The 26,048-nt window shown below is 43.2% G+C and overlaps 1 protein-coding gene across 1 annotated transcript; it reads left to right on the top strand.

Moving 5' to 3' along the window:
- The first annotated feature begins 604 nt into the window (after positions 1-604).
- Positions 605-25,326, top strand: LOC139364643 (zinc finger protein 652-like). Its single transcript, XM_071101565.1, has 6 exons — positions 605-859; positions 7,409-8,906; positions 9,441-9,588; positions 11,379-11,494; positions 20,027-20,171; positions 21,428-25,326. The coding sequence occupies exons 2-6, from the start codon at positions 7,716-7,718 to the stop codon at positions 22,027-22,029; spliced, it is 2,202 nt and encodes a 733-aa protein (XP_070957666.1). The 5' UTR covers positions 605-859; positions 7,409-7,715; the 3' UTR covers positions 22,030-25,326.
- The last annotated feature ends 722 nt before the right edge of the window (positions 25,327-26,048 follow it).

The raw sequence follows: 26,048 nt of genomic DNA, 5'->3' as shown, positions 1-26,048 counted from the left end.
TTTTTTTTAAACGGTACATCATTCTGTCTCGTTTACACGATGTAAGTATGATTTCCTGTTTGTTTTACACACAGTCATAGTTGTGGGCACTACAGTAAATATTAAAATATAATTAACTTATTCGTATGTCCGTAAATGGCATACTCAAATGACAATTACACATTTCAGTACCTAGGTCAGAGGGGAAAGTTGCTAAACATACAGTTGCACATTATTACACATTTCATTTTAAAAGGGTGGTTACAGACGAACAACGGAGCAGTCTTAATCTACTGTGTTTGGTTAGTACATCCATCCTTACAGGCTTCTTCTATGACCAGGAAATGGGCAATGTAAAAAATGTATCAGGTGAAATACTGTATCCAACAGAAATCTCCGACATCTGGGCATTGCCATTTAGATGTACATTTCATGCAGTATGCCTTTTCCAGTAACTGATTCCGTGTCTAATCCAGCTCTGGTTTTCTTATAAATTCCCGGCTAAAGATGGGGACAGACACGAGTGCGCGCATTGTGTCCTGTCTGGTTTGGAGGGGAGACGAAAAAATTGTGGCGCGCCTACCCAACCCAGACAGCGGCCTGCCTGTCAGTGCCTGGAATGAGTGAGGTCGGTAACGTAAGTGCGCGCGAGACCTTGTCTGGGCCACGTAGCGATGGATCTACAGTAGCACTGCTAACATATCAGTGTCATACATTCTAAAAATGCATTAGTACAAACACATTTGCAATTGAGCATGCAATAGGATTATCAAACAGTGGTAAACTGCAACAGTAGTTGGCTCTTTTTGTGCGTCTGCAGCACTCCAGAATCCCTTGCAACTGATTGCACGAAATGAGAAAGAGGGCGCTCTCACGGAAGGTAAGGTAAAAATTCTCTACAAGTTATTGTATATTTTTTCATGTATTTACAAACATGACATTTGTCTACAATGCAAAACGAATGAAGGATTTTCTTGTCTTGGTTATTATCAAGCTAGACTGCTGACAATAAACCGTCATGGAGTATGTAACGAGCTGTGCGCTATCATGCTAGGGTTTTCATCGGGAATAGGATTTTCTTTTAAAGATTCTTGTAGCTATGATTGTTAAACAATTGTATTAACAAATAATGACATGTTTAACCTTGTATAAGATTTGATACTGCAAGATTGTATACGGGTGTAAAATATCGGTTTAGCCGATCTATATCTGGGAGGTTTTGGGTTAAAAAAAAAGTGAAAGTCGTCTGTGATTAGCTAGGATTTGCTAGCTAACGTTAGCCGTGTGCCATGGTAATTCACATTTGCTTTAGCTAGTATTATTTCTGGTAAAACGGACAGTGCGTGGCGAGCTTGTTTAGCTAGAAAGATACATTCAAATTGTTTCTGTCTTTGTTAGTATGTATTTTCCCAACCAATGTAAAATAAAAGCATCTATTTAGATAGATAATAAATTGGCTAGCCGAACGGCCTTCCGTCCGACGGTCTTGACCAACCAACGTTTCCTTTTTGTTTAACCCTTTCTTTGCACTCGTTTTTTAAAGTTGGTTGTTACCGACAAAAACTGCATTCAATCGTGTAACAGTTGTTAATATGCGTTGTTTTGGAGTTTGTAGGATTCAACGAATATAGCCATGCGTATTTTATCAATTGTTAGTATTTTGAAAATAAATCGCGGGTTGGTAAAGTTAGCGCCAAATTGACGTAGCTAGCAAGTTAACCTAGCTAGCCAGCTGTCGAAATAGCTAGCTAGGCCAGATTGATTACAAACGAAGCAGAGTTAGCGTTCGTGCTAGATCGTCTGTTATGTTTGAGAAAGGAGGCAAAGGATTGCTTTGCAGTGTGTCCGCCGTGATTTAGGCCCAGCTGCAGCCTTGCCAATTCTTCCGAAACAAAATGTCAACTTTTATTGAGCACAATATGTCGGTTGTGCAGACGCTTTTATGAGGTGTCATTTGCCATGCACACGTTCGCTGTGTTGAATATAGCCTCATTTCTAAAACAACATTTAGCTTCCAGTTCCTTCATAACACATTGTCAGACCCAACTTCATAGATAAATGTGTTTGTCAATAGTAGCTAAATGGCAAGCTCTCATGAATGACTGTGACATGTATTTTAAGGGCTTTCAGTATGTGTTTATTAGTGTTTTTACTTTAAGGTTGACAGACTTCTCACCTGTCAAAACTGAGACTCACCATGGACCATCTCATTAGCCTACGTTGCTGCATTTCATCGTCCGATCCTTCCCCCTCTTTCTTTCCTGTGTTGTCACAGAGAGGGTAGTGGTGGAAAAAGTACAACAATCTCATACTTGAGTAAAAGTAAAATTCCTTAATAGAAAATGACTCAAGTAAATGTGGAAGTCAACCAGTGAAATACTACTTGAGTTAAAGTATTTGCCTTGAAATATACTTAACTATCAAAGTAAATGTAATTGCTAAAATATACTTTTATGTAAAAGTGTAAATCATTTCAAATTCCTTATATTAAGCGAACCAGGTGGCATCATTTTCTTGTTTATTTTAATTTACTGATAGCCAGGGGCACACTCCAACATTCAGACATAATTTCCAAATGAAGCATGTGTTTAGTGAGTCCGCCAGATCAGAGGCAGTACCTATGATAAGTGTGTGAATTTTGATAATTTTCCTGCCCTGCTAAGCATTCAAAAGTACTTTTGGGTATCAGGGTAAATGTATGGGGTAAACAGTATATAGTTTTCTTCAGGGATGTAGTGAATTACAGATACCACAAAAAACGACTTAAGTAAAAATACTTGAAATAACTACTTAAGTACTTTACACCACAGAGGGAAAGAGCAAAAAATAAATGTAGGCCATGCATTTGGTTAGAGTTTAGGAAAGAGTGGAGGTTCAAAGCATGATCGCCTACCACTGCTGCCCTTCTATCTATACATGTAGAAAGCTTAGGCACAAATACTTACAGGGGCATGGGGCTCCCCTCCTGTGCGCAACACAGTGAGCTGGTTAAGGTCTTATGAGTTTGGAGTCAGGAATGTGAACCCTCACACATTTGCCTCAAAGGGAAAGCTCATTAAAGTCCACAGGCAGAGGGAGGGTGGAATTCAATGATGCAGAATAATGCATTGAAACTAAACCTCTGGGAAGGATTCACCTGACACACTTTGATGCATACCCTCGACATAGCACTATCTACATGCAATTTACCAACATAAAGTTGCTATTACCATCTGCACAGGATTTGAGCCCATCTTGCAGATACTTTAGATCATTTTTTTTAAACAACTAATTGACCAATGTCAGTTCAAATATTTGAATTCCATTTTGTTCTGTTTTTTTTCCTGTGAGCTCATTGCAGACATTGCACAGTTTCTCCAGAGACAAATCACATCAAGCCCGAACTGTGCGATGTAGTATGGAGTTGTAGTTTCCAACGGGCCAATATTCTACAAAGTGAGGGATAGAGAGCAGTTGCTTTGCAAGGTATCTTTAACCAAAAATACGTGATCTAAGTGATTGACAGTTGGTATGCAGCAGTCATAACAGTATGCCGTATTTACTTTGAAGAACTACTGAAATAGTGATTTTTGTCAAACTGCGTAGGCAGCAGCTCTATAGAGATGAGATGATTTAGGATGAAATAATAGTCATCAATTAAAACAAATGTAATATACACAACATAAATATTTGATTAAAGTACTGTGAATAAATGATGGTTAATAAGTGATAAGCAGTAATGGGTAGTCACTACCTCACTGCAACTTGTATTAATTGTTTTATTCTGTGTTACAGCATTCAACTCACATAATACACAGTGCATTTAATGTATAAAGAAATAATTTAAATCGAAAACTGTTTATTTTTAATAAGCAAGTTGAAACAGGACCAACCTCAAAAAGCATGAATCGCTCAGCACTACCAAACTGGAAAAAGCGGAGTCATAAACGACCGAATTTACACTGAATTTAACCTCGACATCTGACAAGGTAATCGTACAATTACCACTGATATTGTGAAGTCTGCTCTCTTCCTGCTCACCACATCAAAAGGCTGTGCTCTCTCATTGTGAGTGAAACTCTGTGACTCATCTAAGTAAGGATTTTACTAAATACGAGTTGCGTAACCTCAGCTGTCCTGTGTGTGGTTGTGGATCGTTTGCACACGCTCTCTGTTTGATCATGTTAATGACCGGAACAGCACTAAGTTTGTGCAAAGTTGTCATAAGTTCTGGTCCAGTAATTTCTTTGCAAATCTTCACTGAGCAGAACGAACCCTCAGTCTTCGGTGTAAGGCACATGTTAAACTCATTCCACGGAGGGCCGAGTGTCTGCGGGTTTTCACTCCACCCTTGTACTTGATTGAATTAAGGTCACTGATTAGTAAGGAACTCCCCACACCTGGTTATGCAGGTCTTAATTGAAAGGGGAAAACCAAAAACCTGCAGACGCTCGGCCCTCCGAATGAGTTTGAAACCCTTGGTGTAAAGGTAGGCCTACATCTGCCTGTGCTACGCATCAGGAAAAGCCGTGACTCATTTGACACTCACTCCACTCAGAGGGATCATCAATGCACAGGCCTCTGTCTTCTTGACCCTGCTACATTCCTGTGCATACGCAGCTGTTAAGAGAGTACAGGGCCTATTGAATTGGTTATGGCAGATCTAACATCACACCTGCATACGGGGCAGGAGAGTATCTGAGGGAGTTTTTAATGCTCCAGTATGTGAGACGAGGTGCTCTATGCCGCGCAGTGCTCTCCACTCCCTCCTCTTGTGGTTGTAATGCACCTAGAGCGGTCCAATTCTCAGAAAGTAAACATGCACCGGAAGAAAGGTGGTGGGTGGGGGTGTATTGTTTTGCTTTTGTCTAAATGCCTATGCATGTCTGTCCTCTGATTCTATTTATTTTATGTTATATAAAATAAAAAATTGTCCACACACAGCAGTAGGCATTCTGTTTGAGTGCTTGCATGTGTAGGCATGTGTGTATTTGAGTCGGTCTGTTCCAGAATTGTACTTCTCGCAACGTTAGTGTAGTGGATAGAGGCGGAGGTGGACCCAGAGAGTTTGGGGCTGTGTGTGGAGCTCGGCCTCAGACACTCCAGCGGCCTACAATCTGTTATTAGAGGTCCTCTTTGGCTTGATCAGAATCACTCTCCACATCATCGGAACAGACTGCTTTTAGACTAGGGCTGGGAATTGCCAGGGACCTCAAGATACGATATTGTCACAATACTTAGGTACCGATACGATATGTATTGGGATTCTCACGATTAATTATGCATTCCGATTCGATACTGCACTTTTTTTTAAATTTTTTTTAAATTATTATTATTTTTTTCCAATTTGATATTCCAAACATGTTGCTCACTATGTCTTCTGCAGAGAGACGAGAGAGCAAGAGAAAATTAGTTTTGATCAGTCATGGAAATAAAATAACTGAAAACATGTTCGCTCACTGTTTAAAAAGATGGGGGAACAAACCTTAGGATGAAAAATACCAGTGTTTTGACACAGGTTTCTAGGAGTGTCTATTAGAGGACGACCGATTATGATTTTAAGGCCGATACTGATCCCGCTTTTCCCGATTATATATTATTATCGGCCGATTTTTAAATTAGTTTTTTTTATTTGTAATAATGACAATTACAACAATACTGAATTAACACTTATTTTAACTTAATATAATACATCAATAAAATCAATTTAGCCTCAAGTAAATAATGAAACATGTTCAATTTGGTTTAAATAATGCCATAACAAAGTGTTGGAGAAGAAAGTAAAAGTGCAATATGTGCTATGCGGCAGGGTAGCCTAGTGGTTAGAGTGTTGGACTAGTAACCAGAAGGTTGCAAGTTCAAACCCCCGAGCTGACAAGGTACAAATCTGTTGTTCTGCCCCTGGACAGGCAGTTAACCCACTGTTCCTAGGCTGTCATTGAAAATAAGAATTTGTTCTTAACTAGTTAAATAAAGGTAAAAATATGTAACTGTACATTTTCCCCTATCATTATTGTAGACTGTCTGTAGCAGAATAGTTATGAAGTCATTGCTTGAAAGGTATAAAAGGCGTGTTCTCTAATATCAATATCACATATATCTGTCTTGATTATTGCATTGATTTGAAAGCAGCTGTGGAATCTCCCTGTATTTAGTTTTGAGTTAGGGGGGGAGGGTTTGATAAGACTTGAGGTGGGTTGTGACGATTAGCCTATATTGGGCCGTTGAGCAGAGGATGTTTGTTGTTTATGAGAGAGGAAATGTTTTTTTCTAGTGGCTCTCGAAGTCGTTGCAAGTCAAGAAACCAACTCCAGTGCTGAGTCAGCGACCGTGCCCAAGGTCATTTGGGGTCAAACGTACATGTGGAAATAACAAAAAGCTTAAATTTGTAGCTATGTCCGACTTCCTAGTGTCATCTCCTCGAGCACTGTGCCTCGAGGGTCACTGCCATGACGGTGTTATATGCGCAGGCAGTAAATGACCCCTCAAACGCCAAGTAACAAGAATAATGCAAGCGCTTCGTTTACACTTCCAAACACTCTCCTATACGCAAAATATATTTGTTCTTTGATCACATGCGCTGTGCAGGCTCGCTCAATCACTCACTCACACAGAGAAGCTGATGTACAGTTTCCTGTGGTTGAGCTCGTTTACAGCTCCCATACTGTGGTTATTTTGTGCTCTGTAACTGCCACAATAGGTGGGTGTGTGTGTGTGGGGGTGAGTGACATTTATAGGCGTTAAGGTACGAGTGCAAATCATACATGCATTGAAGTAGCACACACCTTTAATCAGAGTTCAAGGAGCCAATTGAAATGAGCAAATTGCTTACTTTTTCAATAAGTTTGTTGAGAGAGAGGCCTACATAATTTCCAATTATCATTGCTCCATCATTAATCGTTATTGTAAAAGAGACTGTGCTCTCAATGACTTACCAGGCAAAGTAAATAAAGTAACATTGTGTATTTCATACCAGTGTACGAATATTGTTATACATGGCAGGGTATTAACTGCTATTGAAATGTGAAAGCTGAGATTTAAGTATTGCGGAACTGGTGATTTGAAAGCCGAGATGGAAGATAGGGTTTTCTGATTAAATGTGACCATATCGGTTTTTTTTGTTTAATGATTATAATGGCATATATCAAGTCTGGTTAACAAGATGGTGAGATTGATGAAAGATGATTTAACCTGAAAGCATAAATAGATTGTGACGAGCAGGAGGAGTGTGTTTGGGGTTAAGTCCTCTCTCACGAAGCTCTGATGCGTGTGGTTTGGATGTTCACACATGCCAGTGAAACGGTTGCGGTGAAGCATGGCTCAGTCTCGGTTCACAACGCCTACCCCAGGTTGTAGTTTCACATCAGACACACTCGCTCTGAGGCAGCACCACACGCTTGTCACACAATTCAGCCTAATCTCTCGTTCTCTGTTTCTCTTGCTCTCACAGGCGGCAGATTGCAGATGGCTCCCGAAACGAGGCACAGAAGTTCCGACTGCGGCTCAAAGTCCGGCGTGAAGCTCCCCCTCAAGACGGAAGCTTAAAGGCTGAAGCCCCGACGGACAATATAACATTGACAGCCTCGAGCGAGAGACTAACCTGAGAGGCTTCATCAGCGGAGAGACCGAAACCTCAGAGGTTGAAGAGCAGACACCCCAGCTTCCAGAGAAGCTTTGAGAGTCGAGCTCAACAGAAGCCTATGGAACAAAGCTGTAGCAGAATGTCAGTCGCGGTCTGTCCTCAGTCTTAAGCATGGATGCCCTGTTTGAATCTGGGTGACGCTTTCTTCCCTTCCTCCTTCCTGTCTCCTCAGTGGCGGGAGGGGTGGGGGATTGCTTCCGTTCCCCCTGCCCCTCCTTACAACATAGCGAGGGTACTCTCACAGTTTAAGAATACCAACACTGCTAACAAACCTCTGGCTGTGCTTCAACTAGCACTACTACAGTCTCCCCCTCCCTCACACATGAAATCCTGCCAGAGCCTGAAGGGAGAGGTGTCCAGCCCAGGTGGGATGTCACAGGAGGGGCGCAGAACGCAGCAGGTGGCCCAGTCCTACTACCACTCCCCCGCCCCAGACCTGGACCTAGCGGGCAAGCTGTACAAGCGGGAGGGCGGGGGCAAGCCTTACTCTGTGCTAGTGGACAACAAGATGGCAGCCAAGACCCCCATTGGTGACCAGACCCCCAGTCAGTTGTCCCCACAGCTGACTGGGGGTCTGCTGTCCTCCCAGCAGCAGTACTACAGAGAGGGGACAGTAGGGCAGGAGGGGGGTGCGCAGGGATCCCAGGCAGGCAATGGGGGCACCTCCGAGGACTCTGAGGAAGAAGAGGAGGAGGAGTCCTTCAAGCGGGAGCAGATCATCGTGGAGGTCAACTTGAACAATCAGACACTTAACGTTTCAAAGGGGGACAAGTCCGCCCCCCAAACTGATGCCTCAGAGAGACACTGCAGCGAAGAAGAGGAGGAGGAGGAAGAAGAAGAAGAAGAGGAGGAAGATCTGGAGGAGGAAGAGGAGGAGGAAGAAGAGGATGAAGAAATAGAGAGCCGCAGAACGAGAGCCAAGCGGGTCCGGCGTGGGGTGGCCCCTGCTACCAGTCAGCCCCGGAAGAAGACCCAGTGCACTGCTCTAGGCGCCACCGGCATGACCACCAGGGGCCGACGGAAGAAGACCACCCAGCCGCCCAAGAGGACGCGCCGGACTGCCAGGGAGGGCAAGGGGACCCCCTCCTCAGCTGGCTCTGCCACGGGGGATAAAGAGGATGGGGAGGAGCGTGAGACGCTGGCGTGTGAAAAGTGCCCCCGTGTCTTCAACACCCGCTGGTACCTGGAGAAGCACATGAACGTCACACACAGACGTATGCAAATCTGTGACAAGTGTGGCAAGAAGTTTGTCCTGGAGAGTGAGCTGGCCTTACACCAGCAGACTGACTGTGAAAAGAACATCCAGGTAAGGAGGAGAGCTGGTGCATGTCTCAAATGGCCCCCTATTCCCTATACAGTGTACTACTTTTGACCAGAGCCATGTGGGGGCCCTGGTCAAAAGTAGTGCACTATGTAGGGAAAAGGGGGCCATTTGGGACACTGCCCTGGCCTCTGCTTTTTAATTAGATGTACAATGTGCTTTTGACCTAAGCAATCAAAATGAGTCCATTGATTAGGTACTTTGGTTGGGTACAGTTACGTACCAGGTACAGTGAAATTAAAATCTCAGTTTGTCATCAAGGCCAGATTTCTGGGATTTGAAGGATGTAGGAAACGATTTGTCCAGCAGAGGGAATCGGAGCGTTAGGAACCAGCCTAGACAGATACTGTTACAGCAGTTGGGAAATACCATCTGCAGCCTCCAGACACGGGGATTGTCTCAGCTGCTTCCTCCTGTTCTTGGATTCTGTCAGGGTGTATCGGGGTAATCAATGTCACAAAACAACCGTCATCACCTGTTTCTTAATGCATTATCTGTGTGTGGTGTTCTGCTGCTCAGTGCGTCTCCTGCAACAAGTCTTTCAAGAAGCTGTGGTCGCTGCACGAGCACATCAAGATCGTGCACGGCTACGCAGAGAAGAAGTTTGCCTGTGAGATCTGTGACAAGAAGTTCTACACGATGGCTCATGTCCGCAAGCACATGGTTGGTAGGTGGACTCCAGTTTGTCTATTCCTGCTCTTCCTGGTAACTCCCAAATGTCCCTAATAGGATATGCAGTGCCTTGCAAAAGTATTCATACCCCTTGGATTTCTTCACATTTTGTTGTTACAAAGTGGGATTAAAATGGATTTAATTTAAATTTGTCAACAACTTGCTCAAAATACTCTGTCAAAGTTGAATAAAATGTGTACACTTTTATTTTTTTTAATGTATAAGTTACATTTTTTTGTTGTTGCCTAAGTATTCAGCTCCCTGAGTCGATACATGTTAGAAACACCTTTGGCAGCGATTACAGCTGTGAGTTTTTTTGGCTAAGTCTCTAAGAGCTTTACACACCTTTTATTGTGCAATATTAGCCCATTATTCTTCTCATAATTCTTCAAGCTCTGTCAAGATGTTGCAGATCATGGCCAGACAGCCATTTCTAAAGTCTTGCCGTAGATTTTCCAAGTAGATTTAAGTCAACTGTCCCATGGCCACTCAGGAAATTTCACTGTCTTCTTCGTAATCAACTCCAGTGTATATTTGGCCTTGTGTTGTAGGTTATTGTCCTGCTGAAATTTGAATTCCTCTCCCAGTGTCTGGTGTAAAGCGGACTGAATAAAGTTTTCCTCTAAGAGTTTGTGCTTAACTCCATCCCGTTTCTTTTTATCTCGAAAACCTCCCCAGTATTTGCCGATGGCAAGCATACCCATACCATGATGCAGCCACCACCATGCTTGTAAATAAAGAGGCAGTTACTCAGTGATGTGTTGAATTTTCTCCCAAACATAAAGCTTTGCATTTAGGCCATAAAGTGTATTGATTTGCAGGATTTCTTTACTTTCTTTAGGATTACTTTTCATGCATACGAGATGCATGTTTTGGAATATTTGTGTTCTTCTCTTCATTCTGTCATTTAAGTCATTGTTGTGGAGTCACTACAATGTTGTTGAGCCATCTTCAGTTTTCTCCCATCATTGCCATTGAACTCTGTAATGGTTTCAATATCAGCAGGGTAACATCCCTGAGTTTCATTCCTGTCCTGCTGCTCAGTTCAGAATGGATGACTGTATCTTTGATGTGTTTGGGTGGTTTAATACATCATCCACAGCATAATTATTAACTTAGCCATGCTTGAAGAGATATTCAATGTCTGATTTGTTATTGTTACCCATCTACCGATCACTGCCCTTCTTTATGGGGCATCTGAAAAGCTCCCTGGTCTTTGTAGTTGAATCTGTGCTTGAAATTCAGTACTTGACTGAGGGACCTTACATATGTGGTATGTATGGGGGACAGGGGAAGGGTTAGTCATTTAAAAATCATATCAACCCCTATTATTTCACACTGAGTCCATGTAACTTATGTGATTTGTTAAGCCGCAGTTTACTCCTGAACTCATTTAGGCTTGTCTAAACAAAGGGGCTGAATACTTAGGCAACGACTATATTTGAGTTATCTACATGGAATTATTCTTCCACTTTGACATTAGAGTATGTTGAGTAGATTTTTGACAATTGAAATCCATTTTACTCCCACTTTGTAACATTCAAATGTGAGGAAATGCAAGGGGTAGGCCTACTTTTGCAGGGCTCTGTACATCCATCTCAATTGGAAGGAACTCACTCGCTTGCCTGTCTTGCTCTTTCGTGGAGCTACATTCAGAACGCTCTCTTTTATTGAGAGAGAATAAATACTCTTCACTTTTGAGCATCATGAAACTTAACACCCCAATATATGTCCCCTGTCCCTCTGGTAGTTGTCCTCCTTTAACCTGTTAATTTCTCTCTGCAGCTCACACTAAGGACATGCCGTTCACCTGTGAGACCTGTGGCAAGTCGTTCAAGCGCAGCATGTCCCTGAAGGTTCACTCGCTGCAGCACTCTGGGGAGAAGCCCTTCCGCTGTGAGGTGAGCTGTTTAGACTTGCAGTCGCACTGTCCCTCCCACACTCAAACACAGACTGAAACAGAAGATTTATTTCACTTTATAGGGTAATGGAAGAGACGGAGACACACTGTCAAAAACAAAAATAAAATAAATCCAAAACTGAGGCTTGAAAGCATAATAAAGATGTTTATTAAAATCATCATGGTTCCCTTCAAAATCATAAATGAAAGGTGACAACAAAACACAAATGTTTCGGCCTCGGGCCATCAGTCGAAATGGTCGGCACGCACGTCTGGCTTCTGTTTCAAGAATAGTTGTATGTCTCATGATCAAGCAAGAAAACACATCAGAACGTCTGTATCAGTACCTAGTACAATAGAATGCATGATCTAGATTATATACAAAAGCGAACAGAGAAATGTCATCAAATATTGCTTTTACATATACCATGTGATAATTTCCTCAGAATATACTGTATAACACAGGATTGTAATAGAGTAGGGTGCTAGAGAGACCACTAGATGGGGGTAGGAAACACCGATAAGTGGCAATATACCAGTTACAGAAACCCTTCAATAACAAATCTTTTAAATAGAACATCCACCTGCATTCGGTCTGGAGAAGATTAAGTTCCAAGATTACTTTATAGAGTGTATAAACTTTTTTTTTTCTCATGAATATTTGCATTATAAGGACAGTGTTTAACAGAGAATGAATAGTATTCATGTCAATGTATTCATATTTGTTTTAGAATGCTTAAATATTGACTTCTAGCTGGTGAGGTTTGACTTGCTAACTCAGACAGACTGGGCAGGATTTAGACAACTATGGGGTTGTTTGAACAGAAGAATATGGCCTCTTGTACTGTGACTGCTCCAAAATAGTGATTACTATTGAACCAAGGCACACTTGACTACATATAAACTATCCCTAAATGTTTACGGTCACACAGTTGTAGCAACGGCTAGCTGGTGTAAGCAACCAGGTCTAGATGCAACATGTCCATGTCAAACATTAGCAGACCATGAATACACATGGTGTACAGAATAACTGGAAGAAAAATACAGACGGGTGAAGTTGGATTATTTTGGACCGTTTACGTTTTTTTTTTAAAGACCCAGTGCAGTCAACTCTGTTTTTTCTGTGTTTTGTGTAATATTGTTGTACGACAGCTGATGAAACTAACACTGTAAAAGTGAAAACATTTGTTAGGTGTTAATTCCTAATAGTTGCTGGTTGAAAAAAATAAAACTATCTACATAGGACCTTCCAATCAGTGGAGCCCTATACTACGAATCAGGTTTGAGCAGTTAGCTCTAACTCTGAGTTCAACTCGGGCTAACCAGTACAACGAGGCTCACCAAGGTACATTTCTATGGCAAGGAATCCTTCATAACTACCTGCCCCGGGTCAAGTAACTCCATTTATACTGAATGTCTGAGCTGCGAGTTGAGGACCAATAAATTCAGATTCCTTCCCTCTCGCATCATCCCCTTCATGTGAGGAAGACGACTGAATATTCAATTGTAATGTTAAAATTCCTATCACGTTCCACATTTTAGTAATGACGGAATGCACTTTTTGTATGACTTTAATACAATTATTTTATTGCTAGGAGTGGGAGGTGCTTATGCTTTGAAAAGCACAGCAAAGCTGGCATTAACGATAAGTAATCAAATAAAAACAGCACTTTTAAAAGTCTGTTTCGGACCATAGCCTTCTAAATTTGCAGTACAACATTTCTTTCAATTCGATTTTGGCACAAATTAAAATGTGGTACCGACTTGCCCATGGATTGATGTTTCAGCATGGTCTCAATGAAGAGTTCGGCATTTACTAGCCATGTGTGACATTTACACGCAGTTATAAGCCTGCCAGAGTTAGTGGCAGGTGGACGAGCAATATCCACCATCATAGTATGGATTAAGCCTGAGCTTGAATGTGAAGCTAACTGAAGCTGGCTAGCCTTAGAAAACCCTGAGTAGATCTAGCTTCCTTCGTAGTATACCCTTCAAGTTTTGCATGGATGGAGTTTTGGTTTTCCTGGTGACATCACTAGGTGGTATAAGTTTTCCAACGTTCGCTAATATACAAGATGGCGCCGAGGAACATGTCTGACGTTTTACATTCTCCCAACCAATTGTGCTATTTTGTTCTTTGTTTTGTGTAACTTCTTTTTTAATGTCGCTGCTACCGTTTCTTATGACTGAAAATAACTTCTGGACATCAGAACAGCGATTACTCAAGAAACATTTTCCTTTGGCGGGTCCTTCGAGATGGATGTCCTGCTTTCACTGGAACAGGCCTTTTGCGTGAAGAAAAGGATGCAGCAGATTGGTCAGCCTTCTGAGAATCCGTAGGCAAGCGAGTGGGCTCCCACTGCCATCCATTCTTCTTGCTAGCGTGCAATCATTGGAGGGTGGAATTGATGACCTACGATTGGGATTGTCCTACCAACAGGACGTTAGGGACTGTGGCATCTTGTGTTTCGCCGAGACGTGGCTGAACGATGATACGGACAATATAGAGCTAGTGGGATTTTCCATGCACCTGCAGAACAGAGGCTACCTCTGGTAAGACGAGGGGTGGGGGTGTGTGTCTATTTGTCAATAACAGCAGGTGCGCGATGTCTAATAAAGAAGACTCAAGGTATTGCTCGCCGGAGGTAGAGTACCTTATGATAAGCTGTAGACCACACTATCTACCAAGGGAGTTCTCATCTATATTATTCGTAGCCGTTTATTTACCACCACAGAACGAGGCTGGCATTAAGACCGCTCTCAACCAACTCTATTACGCCATGGGCAAGGGAGAGGGTGCTCACCCAGAAGCGGCACTCCTGGTGGCCGGGGACTTTGATACGGGAAAACTTACATCCTAGACCACCTTTACTCCACACACAGAGATGCATACAAAGCTCTCCCCTACCCTCCATATGTCAAATCTGACAATAATTATATCCTCCTGATTCCTGCTTACAAGCAGAAACTAGAGCAGGAAGTTCCAGTGACACGCTCAATACGGAAGTGGTCAGATGACGCGGATGCTACACTACAGGACTGTTTTTCTGGCGCAGACTGGGGTGTGTTCCGGGATTCATCCAATGGCATTGAGTACACCACCTCAGTCATCGGCTTCATCAATAAGTGCATCGATGACGTAATCCCCACAGTGACTACGTACATGTCCCAACCAGAAGCCATGGATTGCAGGCAACATCTGCATCGAGCTAAAGGCTAGAGCTGCCGCTTTCAAGGAGCAGGAGACTAATCCGGATGCTTATAGGTCCCGCTGTGCCCTCGGACGAGCAATTGGGCAAGCAAAGCGTCAATACAGGATTAACTTTGAATCCTACTACACCAGCTCTGATGCTCGTCAGATGTGGCAGGGCTTGACAACTATTACGGACTACAAAGGGAAACCCAGGCGCGAGCTGCTCAGTGGCGTGAGCCTGCCAGATGAGCTTAATGCCTTTTATGCTCACTTTGAGGCAATTAACCCTGAAGCATGCACAAGAGCATCAGCTGTTCTGAATGACTGTGTGATAACGCTCTCGGTAGCCGATGTGATCAAAACCTTTGTGCAGGACAGCATTCACGAAGTTGCTGGGCCAAACAGATTACCAGGAGGTGTATTCAAAGCATGCGCGGACCAAGTGTCACTGACATTTTCAACCTCTCCCTGACTGTGTCTGTAATACCTACATGTTTCAAGCAGACCACCATAGTCCCTGTACCCAAGGAGGCAAAGGTGACCTGCCTAAATAATTACCGCCCCGTGGCAAGTCAAGTCAGTAGTCATGAAGTGCTTTGAAAGGCTGGTCATGGCTCACATCAACAGCATCCTCCCTGACTCCAATTCGCATACCGCCCCAACAGATCCACAGATGTCTCAATCGCACTCCATACTGCCCTTTCTCACCTAGACAAAAGGAACACCTATGTGAGAATGCTGTTCGTTGACTGCAGCTCAAAGTTCAGCACCTGGGTGCCCACGAAGCTCATCGCTAAGCTAAGGACTCTGGGACTGAACAACTCCCTCTGCAACTGGATGCTGGATTTCCTGATGGGCCACCCCCAAGTGGTAAAAGTAGGCAACAACACGTCTGCCACTCTGATCCTCAACACTGGGGCCCCTCAGGGGTGTGTACTTAGTCCCCTCCTGTATTCCCTTTTCACCCGCGACTGCTTGGCCAAATACGACTCCAACACCATCATTAAGTTTGCTGACGACACAACAGTGGTGGGCCTGAACCACCGACGATGATTAGACGGCCTATAGGGAGGAGAACTGGCAGTGTGGTGCCATGATAACAATCTCTTCCTCAATGTGAGCAAGACAAAGGAGCTGATCGTGGACTACAGGAAAAGGCGGGCCGAACAGGCCCCCATTAACATTGATGGGGCTGTAGTGGAGCGGGTCCAGAGTTTCAAGTTCCTTGGTGTCCACATCACCAACGAGCTATCATGGTCCAAGCACACCAAGACAGTCGTGAAGAGGGCATGACAAAACCTTTTCCCCTTTTGGAGACTAAATATTTTGCATGGGTCCCCAGATCCTCAAAAGGTTCTGCAGCTGCACCATCGAGAGCATCCTGACCAGTTACATGGTACATGGTTGCCTGGTATGGCAACTGCTCGGCATCTGACCATAAGACGCTACAGAGGGTACAGCCCAGTACATCACTGGGGTCAAGCTTTCTGCCACCCAGGACCTATACAATGGGCGGTGTCAGAGGAAAAACCATAAAATTGTCAGAGACTCCAGTCACCGAAGTTATAGACTGTTTTCTAAGTCTAGGACCAAAAGGCTCCTCAACAGCTTTTACCCCCAAGCCATAAGACTGCTGAACAATTTAATAAATCGTATTGTGTTACTTTTTATTATAACTTTTTATTTTAGTCTACTTGGTAAATATTTTCTTAACTCTTCTTGAACTGCACTTTTGGTTAAGGGCTTGTAAGTAAGCATTTCACCTTAAAGTCTACACTTGTACACTTGTTGTATTTGGCGCATGTGACAAATAAAGTTTGATTTGATTAAGTGATAATGCCCGAGAAGCCTGTGTTTGGAGGATATATTGGCACGGGTGTTGTTCGTCGAGGGCTGGCAAAACAGTTCCAATTAGAGGTCGACCGATTAATCGGCATGGCCGATTTTAATTAGGGCTGATTTTCAAGTTTTCATAGCAATCGGTAATCAGCATTTTTGGACACCGATTATGGCCGATTACATTGCATTCCACGAGGAAACTGCGCGGCAGGCTGACCACATGTTACGTGCGTGCAGCAAGGAGCAAAGGTATGTTGCTAGCTAGCATTAAACTTATCTTATAAAAAAGCAATCAATCTTCACATAGTCACTAGGTTAACTACACATGGTTGATGATATTACTAGGTTAACTAGCTTGTCCTGTGTTGCATATAATCAATGCGGTGCCTGTTACTTTATCATTGAATCACAGCCTACTTCGCCAAATGGGGGATGATTTAACAAAAGCACATTCGTCAAAAAAGCACAATTGTTGCACGAATGAACCTAACCGTAAACATCAATGCCTTTCTTAAAATCAATACACAGAAGTATATATTTTTTTAAACTTGCATATTTAGTTAAAAGAAATTCATGTTAGCAGGCAATATTAACTAGAGAAATTGCCACTTGCATTCATTGCAAGCAGTCAGGGTATATGCAACAGTTTGGGCCGCCTGGCTCGTTGCGAACTAATTTGCCAGAATTTTACATACTTATGACATGACATTGAAGGTTATGCAATGTAACAGCAATATTTAGTCTTAGGGTTTCCACCCATCTAATAAAATACAGAACGGTTCCATATTTCACTGAAAGAATAAACGTTTTGTTTCGAAATGATAGTCCCCGGATTTGACCATATTAATGACCAACGACTCATATTTCTGTGTTTAATATATTATAATTAAGTCTATGATTTGATAGAGCAGTCTGACTGAGCGGTGGTAGGCAGCAGCAGGCTCGTAAGCATTCATTCAAACTCTACTGCGTTAGCCAGTGGCTCTTAGCAATGCTTGAATCACAGCACTGTTTATGACTTCAAGCATATCAACTCCTGAGATTAGGTTGGCAATACTAAAGTGCCTATTAGAATATCAATAGTCAAAGGTATATGAAATACAGATGACACGTCATAATAACTACAACCTAAAACTTTTTAACTGGGAATATTGAACCACCATCATATGTTCTGAGCAAGGAACTTAAATGTTAGCTTTTTTTACATGGCACATATTGCACTTTTACTTTCTTCTCCAACACTGTTTTTGCATTATTTAAACCAAATTGAGCATGTTTCATTATTTATTTGAGACTAAATAGATATTATTTATGTATTATATTAAGTTAAAATAAGTGTTCATTGTTAATTCAGTATTGTTGTAATTGTCATTATTACAAATATCTATCTACGCACGCACGCAGGGGCAAAGATCGTACTTTTTGGGGAAATTTCCTCTGGTCTGATGAAACAAAAATAGAACTGTTTGGCCATAATGACCATCGTTATGTTTGGAGGGAAAAAGGGAGGCTTGCAAGCTGAAGAACACCATCCTAACCGTGAAGCACGGGGGCGGCAGCATCATGTTGTGGGGGTGCTTTGCTGCAGGAGGGACTGGTGCACTTCACAAAATAGATGGCACCATGAGGATGGAAAATTATGTGGATATATTGAAGCAACATCTCAAAACATCAGTCAGGAAGTTAAAGCTTGGTCACAAATGGTCTTCCAAATGGACAATGACCCCAAGCATACTTCCAAAGTTGTGGCAAAATGGCTCAAGGACAACAAAGTCAAGGTATTGGAGTAGCCATCATAAAGCCCTGACCTCAATCCTATAGAAAATTTGTGGCAGGACTGAAAAAGCATGTGCGAGCAAGGAGGCCTACAAACCTGACTCAGTTACACCAGCTCTGTCAGGAGGAATGGAGCCAAAATTCACCCAACTTATTGTGGGAAGGCTACTCGAAATGTTTGACCCAAGTTAAACCATTTAAAGGCAATGCTACCTAATACTAATTGAGTGTATGTAAACTTCTGACCACTGGGAATGTGGCTGAAATGTGGCTGAAATAAATAATACTCAACCTTCTTATCCCCTGCTTACTAGCTATCAAACTATGGCTAACTTACAGTCACGTCAAACAGTGCAGCCAGAATAACAACAGTAGCTGCATTTGTTTTAAGCTGTTTTCTCGTGACAACTATTTGGACACATCCATAACAATGAGCTAATGAGGCGCAATTTCACCTGGAACATTTGCTCTCTCTCGTCAGGAAACTATTGTTCAGAGAATCTAGTAAACACCACCGCTAACACAATCACTTCAAACTGAAGCTGGAAAGACTGCAAACTATCTGCACTTTATATTTTTACCTTTTCTCAATGTAAATTTCTTTGTATATATCCTTAAAATGATACCAACCGATTTCATGATTTCGACTGGCTGAGAAACGCTGCCTGCCTGTCTTGTCCTGACTCCTGACACAAATTCACTTTTAACAAGGCACACCTGTTAATTGAAATGCATTCCAGGTGACTACTTCATGAAGCTGGTTGAGAGAATGCCAAGAGTGTGCAAAGCTGTCATCAAGGCAAAGGGTGGCTACTTTGAAGAATATAAAATATGTTTGACACTTTTGGTTACTACATGATTCCATATGTGTTATATTTCATAGTTTTGATGTCTTCACTATTATTCTACAATGTAGAAATTAGTCAAAGTAAATAAATGAAACCCCTTGAATTTAGTAGGTGTTCTAAAACTTTTGACCGGAAGTGTACGCCTGTGTCGGGTCTAAACTGCCACTACAAATAATCACTTACGTGTATTAAGAGCAAAGTCATTTTCAGGTTGAAAATTGCGCCTTAAAAAGCCACGGTATTGCTTACAAAAAGGAGCCTTTTGCGGCTTCGTTGTAACGTTTTGGAATGTTCATTCAAATCGTTCAACCGAAATTGTTACTAAATAACATGTTCGGGGGAAACAAAACCCTTGTTGAACTCACCTCAGGTGTTCGTCTGCAAACCCAGCATTCTGGTTTATAGGACATTCTGTAGGAAGCAGGTACCACCTCAACCTGGGTGGGCCTCTGTGTGGCCAACCACAAAGGGAGGAGGGTTGTCTGGGAACGTGTGGTTGGTTGGATTGGTGGGGCTGTGGGGGCTCCATGTGGTTAAATAAAGCAACTCCACTAACGTGTCATTACATTGTTATTAAAGAGCACTGCAGACCCAGTACTGCGTAGTGGGCTCCTTCTTCCACTGCATCTGTGTTAGGTATATATTATGTTTGTTTATGTGTATATTATTATATAGTAGCCCTTATGAATTTCCATTCCAGGCATGATTGTGTATGTGCTATGTAGTCTAAATGGCTACGTCCCAAACGGCACCCTATTTCCATATATAGTGCACTACTATCCCCTATGGGTCCTGGTCAAAAAGCAGTGCACTTACAAGGGAATAGGGTGCTGTTTGGGACACCCTAAATGCCCCTCTCTCTCTCTCCTCCCTATAGAACTGTGCCGAGAGGTTCCAGTATAAGTACCAGCTACGCTCCCACATGAGCATCCACATCGGACACAAGCAGTTCATGTGTCAGTGGTGTGGCAAGGACTTCAACATGAAGCAGTACTTTGACGAGCACATGAAAACACACACCGGTGAGACAGAGAACACACACAGCTGTTTACACTCACACACTCACTGAGGAATTTGTTTGACACACGTGCAATTACAAAGCACACCCTCAAGGACCTATTCCTATAAAAGCCTTTTGAACTTTTTCCTGTCATCAAAATGTTTTGATGCCAAACATTGACACTAGTCTTCCAATAATGTTAGAAGCCAGACCTCTTCAGTCTTCAACATTCGGAAATGCTCCCTGACCAAAGCCATCCCATTTACTGGAGAGTCTGCATGGCCTTCAGTCTTGATCCCTAGTCAGCCAGTGAGTCACCGTAGATGCTCTATAAAAGGAAATGAACGGGGCGTCCCAGGACGAGCGGTACCGAGACCTCGCCCAGTCTACATAATGAGAGGGTGGCAAAGCATCAATGGTGCCTCTCCTCCATGTCTACTTCTAATGACTACCCTGACGCATTCTATATTACATCTTACATTTTCTCCTCTGCCGCAGGCCTGTTCTTTTTCAGTCTTTTTTTTTAATGTCATTTCTCCCTCCCTAGTGTGGGCGGATTCCCTGCACTCTGCCCTGGTGGTTATTTTTGTATGGTGTAATTATTTGACCCTCTCTCCCGGCCGCCGCTGACCGATTTGGCCTCCTGTGGTCGGAGACACACCCAGTGATGCCTTGTAATACACACTCTTCTTCTTCGTCCTTTTTCTTTCTTCCCCCCCCCCAAGGTTTATCCTTTCCTCTGGAACTTACCTACTTCACAGAAGTTGCAGAACATTAACAAAATGGCTCCAGTATAATTTGTCACGATTAAATTATCCACTGTCATACTGTAAATGGTTTACCGGAGCCTCTCAGAAAACATGCAGTTCAGATTAAAGCCGAGAGTTGCTTTGAGTGTGCTGTGAATGAGTGTACGGGGGTGGTAACGGGCACAGTGAATGAAAGGGTAATGAGAGCAGCTCTCGAATGGACAGCCGTTGTTCATTTTCACATCTCATCCCAAAGTGTGAACTGGCATCGCTGAGTGGGTGGTTAGACAGCATTGACCCCAAATACTCTCCTACAGGGACCTTAACTTTGCAATCAGACAATTTCTTCATGAAGTTCAGAGCGCTTTAATCAGCACAGGACTTAAGTGTTGCCAGGTTGTGTATTATTCTTCTCATGCATGAGGTTCTGTGACGTGTGAAGGTTCAACTAATTGGGGTGATTTAGTCCCTGACTCTCCTTTTGCCTCTCTCTCGCTCTCTCCTTTCTCGCCGTCCCTGTCCCCTGCAGGAGAGAAGCCGTTCATCTGTGAGATCTGTGGGAAGAGCTTCACCAGCCGGCCCAACATGAAGCGCCACCGCCGCACCCACACAGGAGAGAAGCCCTACCCCTGCGAGTTGTGCAGCCAGCGCTTCCGCTTCTCCAACATGCTCAAGGCCCACAAGGAGAAGTGCTTCCGGGTCACTAGCCCTGTGACTCTGCAGGCCAGCAGCCTCCCCCTGCCTCTCCACCTCTCTGCCCCCTCCTCCTCTGGCCCCGGCCCGGGCCTCGCTCCCTCAGCTGCCACCACCTCCGCCCCTCTGGGCCTCAGCCCGGCAGGAGGGGCTCTTCCCCCACGCGCCCCCGTGGGACACGCCACCTTCTCCCACCTGCACATGACCCCCTCTCACCATCTCCCTCACCACCACACGTCGCAACAGCAGCAGCACCACCCTGGCACGCCTCTGCAAGCACCCCCTCTCCCCCACCACCACCTGCCTGTGCCCCCTGTCTCTCCTCCCCCCGCCCTCTTCAAGAGCGAGCCCCTCACCCACTGTGGGCAGGAGGACAGCAGCTACCTGCGTTACATGGCACCGCAGGACAAAGGGCCTGGGGCCCCCCAGCATCACTGAACCCTATGTGGGCCCTGGGCTCCAGGCCTGCCTGCCACACCTCGATTACCCCCACCCCAACTCTCCCTGGCCCCTGGTGTAGAACGGCCGCTCGAATACTGATATGAACATGACACTCACAGCTCAGTACACACCAGTGTGTGTGGGAGAGCGTGAGGGATACAGACAGGTACACTTTCAGTCTACACTTTAGATAAGTGAGTGACCCACTTAGCTAGAGACCCAAGTCAACTGACACAGATTTTTACAACCTCTGCTCATATCTTTTCTTGTGAAAATATTCTTCGAAAATCCTGTGTTCTTAGACAACCTGCCTCCCATGGTAGAAGGCTGTGTGTGTGTGTACCGGTATGTGAGTTATCCCTTGTTTGTGTCCATTTTATCCTCTCCACTGACAGCTGCTAATGTTATTATTCTACTAGTGGTTCCTTATCCAGGTAGCGGGTCAGAACAGATCCTTTTCATCAACTTAGTCCTTCGCGTCGACTGACTTTAACAACGGTTGCACAATTCGGGGGAGTTGTAAGTCCTAGTCCTAAGGCTGACCCGTAGGATCATGGGGTCACCAAGGTCTTGTTGAATGTTTACCATCCTGGTGCCAACTGGGTCTCCCACTGTCTCTCCCTAAGGAATTCCACACTGGCTCTACCAGCAGTAGGCCAGGAATCACTGCCATAGGTCACAGTGGGGAGGTTAGAAAACGCCTGTTAGTGCTACTACTAGTCTGTTGCAACAGAGATTCTGGTTAATTGGTGCTTTCATTGCAGTACTAGACATATTTCTTATACACAGGCTAGATCTCGTAACATCTGGAGTGTAATGTAACAGTGTGTGGGATTGGTTGTGTTGTTGTGATGCAGTTCTGGGATTTGTCTTCTTGACTGACATATACAGCCTTAGAGCTGACAAGGTCAGACGTTCCCAACAGAACAAACGTGATGAACCTGAACGTGCTGTCATGTATATACACACACACACCCACTTCAAAAAGCAGTACGTCATCACTGGTCTCACTTCACACAAAATGCTTGTCAAGAGATTATTGTATTTTTTTGTCTTCTGTAATCAAAACAGTTCAAATACCGCCACTGTGACGGGTTATCACATACGACCCAACCTGGACCTCGCATGTCTCTTCTGTCTCTCTGTCTCTCGCTCCTCTGTCTCGCTCGCTCGCTTTCTTTCTTTCTTTCTCTGTCTCTCGCTCCTCTGTCTGTCTCGCTCGCTCACTTTCTTTTTCTTTCTTTCTTTCTTTCTTTCTCCGTCTCTCGCTACTCTGTCTCTTCCCCCGCTGCTGCTGCTGCTGAGATAATATGGGTCACCCTGTAAAAGGTCATTAAAACACAAGGTTCTGACCTTTTCAGCACAACTCTTAACTGAAAAATCTGTATTTTTTTCCAACCAGCCTATCTTCCACAGCTTGGTGTTGTAATGTAACGGTTTGTTCTCCTTAGTGTTACATATACTGTATAAGGTTACGCAAACATTGAGGCCCTATCTCACACGTTGGCAAATAATGATGAATCAAAACATGTTGAATGTTGCCTAGATGTAGTGATACGGGCTAACGGTTTAGCAATCAAATGTGTTATTTTCTAGTAATATTTTCTGGAAATATGCTACATTCAGTTTCAGACTGAAGAATTGTTCTCATCTCGCTCGGAACATCCTGTTGAGTGATCGGTTGGGGGATTATGTCTAACATGCGTTTCAATTTCTGGTGTAGATACATTTACCCATTTACCCATATGTAACCTTTTTATTGTGTGAATGTTCCCGCTGTCCCATTGTATGATATTCTGACAGTCCGGTTGTTGTTCGTATTGATGAATGACCGAGAGAGATTCTGTCTTGTCAGATTGTTGGTAGTGGGTTGTAGAATGTTGTTGTCCACCCCCCTCTCAAATAAGACTGAGTGTTGAGGAGCAACGTTAAGGCGTGTGTTTGTCTCAGTAATGGCAAAATGGAACCCCTCTGGTGCTGTTGTACCAAAAGCTACCTTTACACAGTCTGGCCCTGGCCATATTCTGTCTGTCGTTCAACTCTCTGGGTCTCTCCCTCTGCACTCCCTGCTAAAGCCGGTGCCATTTGTTGAAGGGGGTTCTGAGGTTGATTTTGTACACACACAAGAATATGTCTGACATGTTTCTGTGGATTAACACATAATGGGTATAGCATAGTCATAGTGGTGGTTCAGGCTGAGTAGTGGATCAGGTTACTGTTTGTATATTGGGAGAAACTGAAGAGGAACAGTAGCATCCATTAGCAAGTCCCTGTACCACCTTGAGTTGCGGGTATTTGGCCCATTGGATTTGGTTTAACAGATGCCCACCCTCTAGAGAGCTACAACCATTCTGCCATTACTGTGGGTCTGTTAGTTGGGCCTCAGAATCAGCTTAACCATGAGTTACTTACTGTTTTTCATGGCGTTTCAGTATGAGGCTTTTTTTCGTTCTTTTTTTTACGTTCGTTTTAAAAAGCTTTTCTATTTGTGTGTATCCTCTGCACTTTACTGCTGCGTGAGCGAGTCGCAGTGAAGGGAGGGACTGACAATGCATTGTGTGAGTGAAGTGATGTGTTGGTTCATGGAGGAGGGAGGCGGTTGGTTTGGTGAGGGGCTGTTTGAGTAAGGAAAAGGAGGAGAATCAATCTGGAGGTGAATAGCGTGGAAGGGACCATGGCATAAGGAAATGTTTTGTTTAGTTCATATATTTTTTTTATTTTTTATTCCTGTAAGTCAATAGACTGGCTCTAATATGGACTCCCAAAGAGTGATCGAGTAGTGTTGTTCCTCCTGCTTTGGCGATTTTTACACTAGCCCCTCCCTGCTTCATCTGATCTGAAATACATTGAGGTGTTTGTCTGCCTCATATCCAGAGGTTCCTCTTTGTTGTTTAACATTTTCTCTTCCGATTTACTGTATGATTCTCCTCCTTTCATATTTGTTATATAGAATGCACTTTTGACTAAAATCCTGGCTAGTTAAGAAAAATAACAATGTATATTCTTTAAATATCAAAAAAAAAAAAAAAAAAAATCAATATACTTTTTCCCCTCAAGTATTTTTAACCACTTAATGTAGCATTGCATATTTTATTATTGTGAGTATCTGGTACAAAATTGTGCAGCTTTATACTGTCCTGGGTTGTTTTTTTGGTGGGGGTGGGGGGGTTGTTTTGTATGTTTGTTTTTGGAGATTGAGGAGAAGTTGTAATGTTGGGCCTTTTTTAAATAATGTACATTTAACAGACTCTGCTAACTTTCAGAAGTAAAAAACAAGTAGCCATAATTATCACACATTTGTGTGCTGTCGTGTGTTCTTCTCTGTCAGATCCTATGTGGTATTGGTAGCTTCGTGTGCATTTGAAAACTAATCTTTGCATTAACCTTTCTAGGTTCTGCTAGCGGAACCCCTCGACAACATTTTGCTGAAGGCAGCGTGCGAAATTCAAAAATATTTTTTAGAAATATGTAACTTTCACACATTAAACAAGTCCAATACAGCAAATGAAAGATAAACTTGTTTTTAATCTTCCCATCGTGTCCGATTTCAAAAAGGTTTTACAGCGAAAGCACAACATATGATTGTTAGGTCAGAGCCCAGTCACAAAAACAGCCATTTTTCCAGCCAAAGATAGGAGTCACAAAAAGCAGAAATATAGATAAAATGAATCACTAACCTTTGATGATCTTCATCAGATGGCACTCATAGGATATCATGTTACACAATACATGTATGTTTTGTTTGATAATGTGCATATTTATATCCCAAAATCTCAGTTTACATTGGTGCGTGACGTGCAGTAATGTTTTGATTCCAAACATCCGGAACTTTATGGAAAAAGCATAATCTGAGTACGGCGCTCAAAGCCCAATCCAGCAAAAGAAATATCCGCCATGTTGGAGTCAGCAGAAGTTAGAAATAACATTATAAATATTCACTTACCTTTGATTATCTTCATCAGAATGCACTCCCAGGAATCCTTGTTCGACAATAAATGACTGATTTGTTCCATAAA

This window comes from Oncorhynchus clarkii, chromosome 13 (assembly GCF_045791955.1).
Source record: "Oncorhynchus clarkii lewisi isolate Uvic-CL-2024 chromosome 13, UVic_Ocla_1.0, whole genome shotgun sequence".
NCBI classification, from domain to species: domain Eukaryota; kingdom Metazoa; phylum Chordata; class Actinopteri; order Salmoniformes; family Salmonidae; genus Oncorhynchus; species Oncorhynchus clarkii.
This window is presented reverse-complemented; position numbering and strand designations above follow the sequence as displayed.